The sequence below is a fragment of the Choristoneura fumiferana genome, chromosome 30 (genome assembly GCF_025370935.1).
Source record: "Choristoneura fumiferana chromosome 30, NRCan_CFum_1, whole genome shotgun sequence".
Lineage (NCBI taxonomy): Eukaryota > Metazoa > Arthropoda > Insecta > Lepidoptera > Tortricidae > Choristoneura > Choristoneura fumiferana.
The window spans coordinates 5,080,625-5,093,352 of record NC_133501.1 but is presented as its reverse complement, the minus strand read 5'-3'; the positions used below and the strand labels follow the sequence as shown (position 1 = coordinate 5,093,352).

Below are 12,728 nucleotides of genomic sequence, written 5' to 3'. Positions count from 1 at the left end.
GCGGAAAAAACTTCATAGCCGCGGCTAAACATTTGAAGGACGTTCATGCCTTTTTAAAATCAAGAATCAGTCACGAGACTATAACTGATCAGTTGTCGCTTCGGAAAGTCGAGTGGCGGTTCAACCCGCCAAGCGCTCCCTCAATGGGAGGATTGTGGGAGGCCGGGATTAAATCCGCGAAATATCACTTGTATCGTGCTGTAGGTGATCGCGCTCTCACGTACGAAGAAATTACTACGGTTTTCGCAAAGATTGAGGCCGTTATGAACTCGCGGCCTCTTTGTACCCTCTCAGACGATCCTAATGAATTCGACATACTGACACCCGGTCACTTTGTTGTCGGACAAAGCTTACTGGCCGTTCCAGAATATAACTTCGAAGATGTTTCTCTGAATAGATTGTCACGTTGGCAATCCATCCAGAAGATTACGCAATCATTTTGGAGACGTTGGTCTGATGACTACCTGCACACTCTGCAACAGAGAGTAAAATGGTTTTCGTCACCAACAAATATTAAGGTCGGTGATCTAGTGCTTATCAAGTCGGAGCTGACTCGATCCTTAAATTGGCCACGTGGCCGAGTCGAGGCAGTTCATCCCGGTCGTGACAACGTTGTGCGTGTGGTTACCGTGCGAACTCAATCTGGAGTGTATAAGAGGCCAGTTAATAAACTGTGCCCTTTGCCTTATGCAAATTAATTTATCAACTAGATAGGTTAGTTAGTTGTAGAACTAGATTAGGATACTCTTTCAATAGAAATAGGTAAATACTATTGATGGTACGTTGCCTAAATGTAGTAAACTTTGTTTTTTTTTTTTATTATTTTCTTTACCACAACTATTTTAGTGGAAATCATCACGTTGATTTCGGTGGGGGGTATGTTCGATTCTTGCCAAATAAGGGTAGATGATATTTTTTCCCACTAATTTGAGGGTACTTCCCACTGGAATGGCGATGCTATCTTACGCTGAAGAGCCTTCCGAGCGGACGTTCCGTTTATATGTAGACGACTTTTTGTCGGTCTTCTAACCTCTAAAGACAGTTGTGCTGTGTTTGTGTTGAGCTCGTAGTTCCTAAACCTTCAACAAAGTGCAAATCCCGAGGAGCCCTACGCCGTGTCAATCGCGAAGGAGACCCATTTGCTGGACTGGTGCTGGAACCTGAAGGTCAGTGGGAATTTTCATACGCTCGAATTTGGCAAGGGTTTGTACTACGTCACAAGGAAATTCACAGTTACTTTGATCTATTATTTTTTTCATTTTAGCTTGCTTTTGCAACACATATATATTAAGAGTGACAGAGATTTTGCGCGTCGTAAGTCAATCGGTAAGGAATTGCACCACCGAATAGCCTGGACAGTATAAGAATAGACAGAATTTGGAGTTAAAAACAGGCACGGTAAGGAGAAAGTCCTGAAAGCATCGAATAGAAGTTACGTAGCTAAATCGCTTTTTGAGGTAGCGACCAGTTGCAGGGTTAAAGAGAATGCCGTAAAGAAGGTGGAGAATGTGAGAGTTACGGCGAAGGCAGATATAATAATTATTTATTTAATTTCTTCTTTAAATTTATGATCTCAATTCAATTGTTACTTCTATAACATGTTTGAATAGTTTGCCAATTGGGCTATGGTAAGTGAAATCAAATAAAAGCTTGGTTCGATTAAATGTTATATTTAATCAAAATTGTTTTCAATTAAATATATATTTTCAGCCCCTCGAAAACGGTGGCGCAGCGTTGGTCTCCAAATAGAAAATTCCCGAAGATCTGAAATCAAACAAATATAATCAATAATGATATGAACTAATAGTAGATTGTAAAACAAGAGCATAAAACGAGCCATTTTACCCGAGGCGTTCATACAGCCACCCGAGCCAGTACGGCGAGCGTGGATAGACACGTCGAGGGGAAAATGGGTTTAATGCTCGAGTTTTACACTCTGCTTTTCACTTCGATGGCGAGGAAATGAAATAGCAACAGTGGAAACAATGATTCACTTTCTATGTACCTTTTATTTTTATGCATTATTATAATAATTCCATTATATTAATTTTACTGATTGATTATGATTGATTTGATTGATTTTTAGTTTTATATAAATTAAAAATATTTAAAAAATATATAGAAACTTTTTTGTTTGTGGCTGTTGACACCTGATTACCTTTGTCTTGAATTGGTATTAGACGAAAATTTTTTATTTTATGCACTAGAGCATAAAAAGTCATTTTATGTCGCCTAGATACAGAATAAACACGAACTGTAATTTTAGAACGAATTAACGAACGAACGGTAATTTTAGATTAGTAATAAATAACATTTAAAACAAAGATTATAAACTGTCTGTCTACCAAATTTCATTCAAAACTGTCGAGAATATTTTGTATGGTGGATTTACACATATCCAAACAACTTGAGGTTCTAAAAAAGTTGCCAAATGTAAAGCAACCAAATCAAATTCCTAAGTCTTTGACTTGACTTGCTTGATCGATCAAGGCTCGTACTACATGAGAAAAGCTTCACGTGCTCTCGACTTTACCTACAATTCATACTTTTCTCATTGTCTATATCAAGTTGCCCCCTCATGGGCCACCGGCTGGCGACAAGTTGCTCAAGTTTATCAGCACCTTAATACGAGTATCTGACTGGGGAAGGTTATATATCATTACAAGCTTTTATTTAACTTGCTATATATGTATCTAAGGTGTAATTTGACCCAATTCCAGTGGTCGGATTGACTTGAAATTTGGCATACTTATGTAAATCTGATAACAACACAATAATCTACAGAGGGGCTACTAAGAAAATCAAAGTTAGTATCATACCCACCGTCCCTCTCACTCTCGCATTAAATAATATAAGCGTCAGCGGGACGGCAAGATACGAACTTCGATTTTCGAATTTCGTTGTAGCCTCCCAGGACCGTCTCTACAGGACTGAACTCCTCATCGGTAAATGGCATCGACTTGTGGTACGGAAATGTAGTAAGACAATGCAATACTTCGAAAATACAAACTGAGACTTGGATTCACAGAAAAACCAGAAAAAGAGACCAGCGCTGGGAATCGAACCCAGGTCCTCAGCATTCCGTGCTGCGTGCTATAACCCCTACACCTACGCTGGACAGGAGTCTAGACACAAATTTCTCCTATGCACACATATCTCAGGTTGCTTTTTCCTACTACGCTACTTAAGCAGCAGTACAGCGACATCTAAGTTTAGCTCTCATCGAGTCGAGAGACATCAACACTCTTTCGGAACTAACCGCTCACCCAGACAAGAGATGTCGCTAGTAAGCAATCAAATTGTGATTGGTTTTTTAATGCAAATACAGTCACAAAACTGCAGTCAGCTGTAAAGCTTGTAGTAAAAATGAAATTCTTAACAATTTTTTTATTTGTACTCGCCCAGTCTTTGGCACGAGTCCGCCCATGTTGAGGTTGCCCCATAGCACGCAGTTTCCGGTCATCGCCCCCACGTAGGTGGCGCAGCGGCGTCCCGTGAAGCCACCGGAAATGAGGGACTCACCGAGGTAGTAGTAGGATCTGAAATCATTAATCATCATCATCACCCCAGCCTGTACTCAAACCAACTAAATCGTGACACAATGAGGAACCTTTTCGTAGAAAAAGTCATAGTGACATCGTCAGAGCCCGGAATTTTCGCGGCATTTTTAGTCTCACATAGTGACTTCTCACTTATCGACTCTAAAATCTATAAAATAATATCTTTTATAAAGACACTAATGGAACACATATTTGCACTACAGCCGTCTTTGAATATAAAATTGATTTACTATTAGAAATTGCTAACTATGCATCGTTTTCATTGCATAATGCATGTCTATTTCACATTGCTCAAAAGTTAATTGGAAGAGATCTTTTAACGATAAAACCGTCCATTGTTGACCTCTACTTTTAATCTTTTTTAACATGTTGTATATCGATATATTAATATTGAATATCGGAAGTCGATATGTGAGAAGTCACTATGACAGATCAAAAATGCCTTGAAAAATCCGGGCTCTGGACGTCGCATTGCTTGCCAAGGGTACTTACCTGTTTATTATGACATTGTTTATATTCTTTAAACTTCGAATTAATTAACGGTTTTTAAAGAAAATAAAAGTCTATAACGAATAATTATCGGAGTAGACACATTAACTTATATATTAAGAAGAGTTCTATCGGACCAAATTTTTAATTTTCATTAAATTTTTATGGAATAATCGAGAAAAACTAACAAAAATGCAATGTTGCCAGATCAGCAGGAAAAAACGCTCTTAAGCTTTACCTAGCGTGGTCGCATTCGGCGGAATCACAGCCAGGCATGTCTGTACCCCCGTTGGGGTAGAAGTCTACGTGACCTAGGTCTGAGACGTAGCCCAGCAGGCCTGCGTTGGTGTGAATGACCTCGGTGTAGGCACCGTCGTTGGCGCGAAACTTGTGGTCGTTGGTGATGAAACCAGGAAGAGCTGGCTCCAGGGCTGGAAAATATGAAAGCTTGGTTAGTTTTTTTTTTTTTTTATTCGACTGGATGGCAAACGAGCAAGTGGGTCTCCTGATGGTAAGAGATCACCACCGCCCATAAACATCTGCAACACCAGGGGTATTGCAGATGCGATGCCAACCTAGAGGCCTAAGATGAGATATGTATAGACAGACTAGACTAGTATCCTGAAATAGTAGATTATTGTCGTGGCATGGAAGTAGGCAATGCTGGCTTTGTGTATTTAACGGACGAGCTTGCGAATACCAAGTTAGCAATTGATATTCCAGTCGAGATTAATATAAAACTTTTCTTATCTGAAGGAAAAAAATAAAAAAAGAGAACAAATGTTTTCTCAAAATATAAATAATATATTTATGCTATCCCGCCTTTTTTTCATAAAAAAAAACTGCAGGGTTATTTTTCCACCGAAAACACCACAAGCTTTTTCAGTTCCGATAGAAAAAGTCCGGGGTTCCAATAAAATAACTAATCCTGGCCATTTGAGTTGGCTGTATATACGACTGTTGCCAACTTATTACCATGACCGTTTTAACTTTTTGTTAAGTTTGAGATTGAGACTCTACAATAATGGAATTTTTATGCAACATTGTTGTCGAGTTTGCTGTGGATCAGACTGGCACAGGACCGAGCAAAGTGGCGTGAAAATGAAGAGGCCTTTATTCAGCAGTGGGCTATGAGCTTATTTTAATTGAATTGAATTTGCAAACGAAATTCCGCAGTTATTGGATCGTTAAAACTACTGTGTGAAGTGGCGTCACCACGTGTTTGTCTGTTCGTCGTAGTTCATGTTGTCGATACTAGATGGCGCTGTTAACTTACCGGTAAGGTAAGCGATGTTGCCGTTGACGTTTCTGCCGATGATTCCCGCCATGTGGGCTCCCAGACTGTGTCCCACGATGTGGTAGTGGGTCGCGACTGCCCCGGTCACGCCGTTCAGCCAGTCGATGAAGCGAGCAATGCCTTCACCTGTTGTTAATATCACTTAGCTTTAGTAATCGTCATTCCAAAAGAATTCATTCACTACTCAATCTCAGCTCAATCTGCCAATCTTTATAACTATGTAAACAAAGACATTGATATTTATTCTTCTACTACATATGAGTGTAAATGTAATTTAACGAAATGGCTAAAAAGCAAGAGTTATTTCGGTATTGAAAACCTAATCCAGAAACCTAAATGATAAATTTGAATACTACGAGTATTACACACATACACACACACACACACACACACACACACACACACACACTCATACTTGCACACACATACCTACACACACACACACACACACACACGCACGCACGCACGCACGCACGCACGCACGCACACACCCACACACACGCACACACCCACATACACACACACACACACACACACACACACACACAATCTTTTTAAGTTGTTTGGGTGCTTTATGATGCCTAAGTAAATTAATTCCTCTCTGTAATGATACCTACTAGTAAAGGAGCGGTGTTCTCTTAATACAAGTAACATGTTTACTTAAAAAGAGGCACCAGCACGGATATTATTTTTATGTAATTTTTGTTACTGAATAAAAAAAAATATATATTTTTTTTCAATTCTTCTTTATACCCATGGGCAAACAATGAGGGTTTTCACTGAGGCGAAATATCGCTAGATGGCGTTAGTATCGTGAGATCCGTTTGACGTTTGCTTGCGATTGGCTCATTTAGTTATTTAAGTAACCACTCACGAGCAAACGTCAAACGAACCTCACGATACTAACGCCATCTAGCGATATTTCGCCGCAGTGAAAACCCTCATTATTTTTATGTAGAGTTCACCCGCTTTGAACGCGTATCATCACATCCAGCAGTTGAATTACCACCTTGCAGGTGGTAGGACCTTGTGCAAGGTCCGCCCGGATTGTTACCACCAACTTGCTTGCTAATCCTGCCGTGAAGCAGCAGTGCTTGCACTGTTGTGTTTCGGCGTGGAGAGTAAAACAGCCGGTGAAATTACTGGCACTTGAGGTATCCCATCTTAGGCCTCTAGGTTGGCAACGCATCTGCAATACCCCTGGTGTTGCAGATGTTTAGATGTTGAAACCTGCACAAACCTGCGAAGCGATTCAATGGTGCGTGCGAAGTTCCCAATCCGCACGGGCCCGCGTGGGAACTATGGCCCAAGCCCTCTTGTTCTGAGAGGAGGCCTGTGCGCAGCAGTGGGACGTATATAGACTGGGATGATGATGATGATATCAAACTTTTAAGTAAAACTATAACGGCTAAGTTTGCTTGAGAATTATTAGTAGTTTAAGAGTAAATAGCAGCGTTAAGTATAAAATTTTCGTAAACTTGGAAGATTTCGCATAAAATACGAAATCCTTAGAAAAATATTACTTAATTTTTTCGTTATGGCTACGGAACCCTATTTCGGGCGTGTCCGACACGCTCTTGGCCGTTTTTTTTAATATTAGTGGGTGACCTACCCGCAATCCTCGTATTCTCAACAGCTGCGGCGTAGTTGATGGTGTTCGAGCCTGCTGTCCAGTCCACCATGATCACGTTCAGATCCTCAGCCGACAAGAAAGCTGTCAACAAAAATGAGTTAGAAAAAAATTTTGAAAAAAAAAAGTGAAAATATTGTCCAAAAACCTACCATGCTCGCTAATCATGCCGTGAAGAAGCAGTGCTTGCACTGTTGTATTTCGGCGTGGAGAGTAAGACAGCCGGTGAAATTACTGGCACTTGAGGTATTCCATCTTAGGCCTCTAGGTTGGCAACGCATCTGCAATACGCCTGGTGTTGCAGATGTTTATGGGCGGTGGTGATCTCTTACCATCAGAAGACCCACATGCTCGTTTGCTATCCAGTCGAATAATAAAAAAAAAAAAATGCTTAGCCTTAGTTTGTGGGTATTATGTAAATGCTAACAGCCTTAATATTAAAAAGTTAGAGCCTCCTTGAAGGCTCCTTGAAGGCCCGATGCTAAAAAACATGATTCATAAACGTCTGTTAGCGCTAATCAGTCGATCAACTCTGCTAAAGTTAGAGGACCGTAGACCCTCCTTTATCTCTCTGCTAAGTCACAAAATGGCCGCCACAAGTTTGAACAGCTAACTTTGACAGGAGCAAAAAACCATACCGAAGATATTTTTAGTGAAGGGAGGGTTACGCAAAGATTAAAAAAATCCAGGAAAAATTATTTTCAGGAATTTGTATTTAAATATCCTCTAAATTATTACTGCTACTTTACTAACAATAAATATGAAAAAAAAATTAGGATGATTAACATTATTACGGCTTTTTGCACTAAGGTACAACATAAACATGCGGATCGGATCGGCATCGGGAAAACAAACATCTCGCTTTTTATTTTTTTTCCTGCTAATTTGCTGTAACTGCTGTCATTTTTTTAATCGATGAGGCCATTTTTTGTCTTTGATTTGTCAAGATGGCCAACATAACGCGTCTAATCCGTCTATCAGCAGCTCAACAACTAGCAGACTGCTAGCAAGCGTTTATGAATCATACTTCTTGACAACCGTCTAACAAGCTTAATCAGTCTGCTAAGTAACAGACCGATGAAACCTCAATTAAGGTTTTTTTATGAATAAAGCTGTAAATCTATACATACATTTTAAATTCAGGTGTCTGTAGGTTAGGTACAATGAAAATATTCGAGAAAAAATGTTTGTTACTAGGGGTTTTTTTAGCGCAATAGAAAGAAAAACAATGATTTTAGAATTATTGTCTGTTTGTCTTTGTGTTTGCTTATCTCAGAAACGGCTTGACCTAGAAGGATGCGGTTTTCACTGTAATGTTGTGTTGACGTTTCTTCGGTTTACATTCATATGCATGGAAAATAACATATTACAATTTAATAACATAAATTACCTAACTTGCTCACAATATTTAAAACAAAAATGGCAAAAATCAAATGTTTCGTTATATATTCCGTAGTTGTCAATTTTTAATGGTTCCGTTAACCCTTTCTACATGGTTACCCTACGAGTGATATCTTAGTTAATCTTACCTGGCACCAAAACCGTGTTAAAAGGCGAGTGAGTTCCACTATTCCATCCATGAATGAGAACTATGGTGCGTCGCCTGGGGTCATAGTTAGTCAAACCCAGAAGACCAGTGTTTCCAAGCAACATTGGTTGACTAACTGTGGGGTTCAATCTAAAAACATGAAACCGTTCATTTGCCTGAATTAAACTGAATTCAGTTTCAAAATATTTTAACCGATTTCAATGTGTACGAAATCATAATTGCTGAATTTCTTTTGATAAAATATATAGTTGTCAAACTAGGATACCTACTAAGGGTTCCGTACAATATCTTCTTTGTACAGGACCAGGGGAGTATGGGACTTGAACCAAGTGCTGCCAAAACTTAACCCGCAGTGCATTACGCTCCTTACACTAACACTAGACTGTATACTATGAAAAAAAAGTTTTGATAGGAACTAAAACCTGCAGTTGTAACGTTAAAAGTATCAACAGTAGAGTAGATCGCCGTCATTGTCATCGATAATAATGAAAATAAGTATACTTAAGTACTTTATTTTAGAATACCTTGTTCCCCGTACACAACCATCTTACATACATAACTAGCACTGGAAGAAGCCATAATATATTTTCTTCTTCTTCTCTTTTAAGATATGGCTTTCTGTCCTAATTAATAGGACAATTTCGCCAGTGTCAAGGTAAACTCTCTTTGAGAGGGACGTTGTACGGTGATTGTTGTTTTTGCAACTTGATAGTAAAATTCCAGAAACCACGTGGAGACAATTTGCGCATTAAAAAATGCCAGACACGAGAGCAATGTAGAATTTTGTGATCACTGTTCACTGTTAAGGTTAATCGCCGCATAAAACACTATCAAAGTTATACTTCAACTAGCCAAAGAAACAGAAATAGCAAAATTAGATATTGTCTACATCCGCCATGGTCGAATGCTACAAATCGAATCCCCATATATTTCCTACTTCAAAGAAATTTCGGTTATGTAATTGGTCACTTTTACTGTCAATATCGGTTTCGAAAATTAGGTACGACGGCGAGCGAAGCGAGGAGTGTAAGGCACAATTGTGACCACAACAGCAAGGCAGGTCAGCGAATCGCCAGGACCTAATTAAGTTAGGAAATAATCTATCTTCCACCAATGCTGGCTATGTAAGATGGTTGCGTACGAAGAACTAAGCGTTTCAAACAGTCCCGAAAGATAGAGTTTCTCCAGTATTACCTGGTAAACAAATGATAAATATTCTGAGAATCAGCATTGTATCTCGCCGACTCAGAGATGTCGCTAGCTTTCTGCCACATGTCAACGAGATGGAGCGTCCCTTCACCGTCAGCCACATGCTGATAGCGAGGGCCTGGGTCCAGCTTTCGGATTACAGGGTCTTGGGTAGGCAGGGCTGAAAAAATACAATGTCGTCAATGTACACGACATAATAACGGTGTAATACGGAAACCGTTACCAAGTTATGTGCAGCTATAAATTTCATGTCCTAAACGTAACTGCTGAGAGGCAGGGCTAGAAACAAGAGGCTTTTTAAAACTCTAATAAGCACTCTTAAGTACCATTTCTTTGACGACCAGATGGCCTAGTGGTTAGAGAACCTGACTACGAAGCTTGAGGTCCCGGGTTCGATTCCCGTGTCGGGGCAGATATTTGTATGAAAAATACGAATGTTTGTTCTCGGGTCTTGGGTGTTTAATATGTATTTAAGTATGTATCTATCTATATAATTATATTTATCCGTTGCTTAGTACCCATAACACAAGCTTTGCTAAGCTTACTTTGGGACTAGGTCAATTGGTGTGAATTGTCCCGTGATATTTATTTATTTATTTATTTCTGGCCAATATACATCGCATTGCTGCATGCTGGGCATAGGCCTCTTCTCAGAATGAGAAAGTTTCACCTGTGATTCCCACAGCCCAGTGCGGAGTAGAAATTTCACACAAAACGAAAATTGCCTTTCAACAAACATCAGCAACCGCAGCGTAAAAAGTCTACCAACGAAAGAGACGGATGACTTGGTTAAAGACACGGGTACACGGTGGATGCAGCCGGCTTCCAATCACCCAACTGAATTATTGGTGGTAGTTTTGAGATAAATGTTATAGGTAATATTTATTCGCTAGAGGGTGCTACGTTAAGCATGGATTACTTTAAAAAATATTTCATATCAATGCCAGATAAAAATGAGACAACTTTGCGGGTAATAAATGATGTTATAATTTTACCTGATACCACTGCTAGAACCACAGTAAGAAGCACGGCGGCGGTCGCCATTTTTGATAGCGGACTGGCAAAAAACATAAAATATCAATTTTAATTATAAGATAAGATAAGTCACTAAAACTAAAGATTATGGCGGTTCTGTTGATAACCAAAACTAGCTTAATTGAAGTAACGAAGATAAGTAAGTTTAATAATATTTAAATGCAAAATATTCAGTCTCCTATACATATGTTAAATTAGGTTAGGGATGCATTGGCGGCAGATAAAAATACTGTGAAACATTAGTTTAACGCTCTCCTGCAAAAATTTATTTATTATGAAAGGAGACGAAATAAGTGTGGACTACCGTTTTCCCGCTCAGTAAGCCGCAAAGTGCTATTTACATTATAAACTACCAGCGCTTTCGAAAAGACCATCATTGCCAAAGGTGATTACGTCATACAAAACTTGGCAGAAACCCGTTTTCTTTTTATAATTTTTTATTGCAATTCCTTTAATAATAATGCTAGTAAATGATCCGTGTATCTATATCTGTGTGATCCGTCCGTAGTAAATGGTCCTTGAGTCACAGACGTTACCTATTGGTAAAAAAACAGACCTCAGCATGACGCTGATTCGTGGCCGTTTCGCTTTTGCGAGGACACACATCCAGAATTGTGTATGTATGTAGGTACTATTTATTTATATTCATGTTTGTAAGTCTTTGTTTGTATGTGAGTCAATAATAGTAGATTATTGTCGTGGCCTCGAAGTAGGTTATTGCTGGCTGAGTATGAGTATTAAACGGACGAGCTTGCGAGTCCGTTTAACTAATACGAAGCCAGCAATTGCTATTCCAGCCGAGACTAATATAAAGCTTTTCTCAAAAATGGTGAATAATTCTGAAATAGAATAAACTTTTTCTCAAAATATACCTATTATAAAATTTAATTTTATTCCAATATTTTTCTTATGCTTTCCCGCCTTTTTTCATTAAAAATAAACTGCAGGTGTATTTTTCCACCGAAAACACCACAAGCTATTTCAGACCCAATAGAAAAAGTCCGGAGTTCCAACAAAATATCTGATACCGGCCATTATTAGACTTGGCTGTATACGACTTGTGCTAACATTTCCATGGCCTTTTTAACTTAAAAAAAAATGCGGCTGATTGCAGGCGCGCTAATTCATTATGGTCGAGCTAGCGCGCCTGCAATCGTTTTAACTTTTTAATTTTTCGCTGACCATAAACTATGCACTTCACCTTCTGATATGTAAAGAATAATGTCAACTTTTACGGACATTTTTGAGAAAATTGTCTTATTTCTGTTTTTCTTTACCTATGTTAGCCTAGAAGCAAGTTGATTAGTGTATTACTTGACCGTATTCGGTTACCGACCCAATGTAAATGACCCATGAAGATATTTACTTTTCATTGATATTGAGATTATTTGAGATATAATAATGTTTCTCAAACATGACATGAAATATTGACGTTGTGTTACTTACAAATAATAGGCTGCGAGAAGTACCTATCGCGCTGCAGGCGCTGTGACTCGCCTGCCTGCGCGCGGTCACTCTAGCGGCCTGCAAAGAGATTTCATACAACCTTGCAGGCCGCTGGCCGGCAATGCGACCGTCTTTTGTTTCAAAGCGCGCTCTGCGACACGCACGCGGCCCACGCCCGCAGCCGCCCGCCGCCAGCAGCCACACAACACCGCGACCAGACTTGCGTCCCGCCAGCTTCATTTCTTGTTTTTTATTTATTTTATTTCATGTAATGTTTGAGAAAAGCACTATACAAGCCTCGGCCGGAACCTGGGGTTGCCGGCCTCGCATCCCTATTCTATCTGCTTTTTATCCCTGTCTATATCTGCTTGGCCGGCAACCCCCTACTTCCCGGCCTCTACAGTAATGTACTATTACACCTGACCGTTATCTTGTTTTTGTTGTATAATAATCATACGTACGCTCTCCTACGTATTAATTGTTATCAGATCAATTAATCAAAATTATATGTTT

General features: G+C 39.4%; 2 protein-coding genes across 2 annotated transcripts in view; both read right to left on the bottom strand.

The window, feature by feature from the left end:
• Window positions 1-677, bottom strand: part of LOC141444529 (uncharacterized) — a 45,920-nt gene extending 45,243 nt beyond the window's left edge. Inside the window, exon 1 of the mRNA XM_074110077.1 lies at window positions 672-677. The gene's annotated coding sequence lies outside the window, so the exon portion shown is untranslated. The remainder of the gene's footprint in view (window positions 1-671) is intronic.
• Window positions 678-1,654: 977 nt separating this feature from the next.
• Window positions 1,655-10,796, bottom strand: LOC141444539 (lipase member H-A-like). The gene is made up of 8 exons (XM_074110104.1): window positions 10,730-10,796; window positions 9,720-9,894; window positions 8,506-8,654; window positions 6,959-7,060; window positions 5,326-5,472; window positions 4,288-4,480; window positions 3,381-3,539; window positions 1,655-1,764 (listed from the first exon to the last, which is right to left on the bottom strand). The coding sequence occupies exons 1-8, from the start codon at window positions 10,776-10,778 to the stop codon at window positions 1,707-1,709; spliced, it is 1,032 nt and encodes a 343-aa protein (XP_073966205.1). The 5' UTR covers window positions 10,779-10,796; the 3' UTR covers window positions 1,655-1,706.
• Between the last annotated feature and the right edge of the window lie 1,932 nt (window positions 10,797-12,728).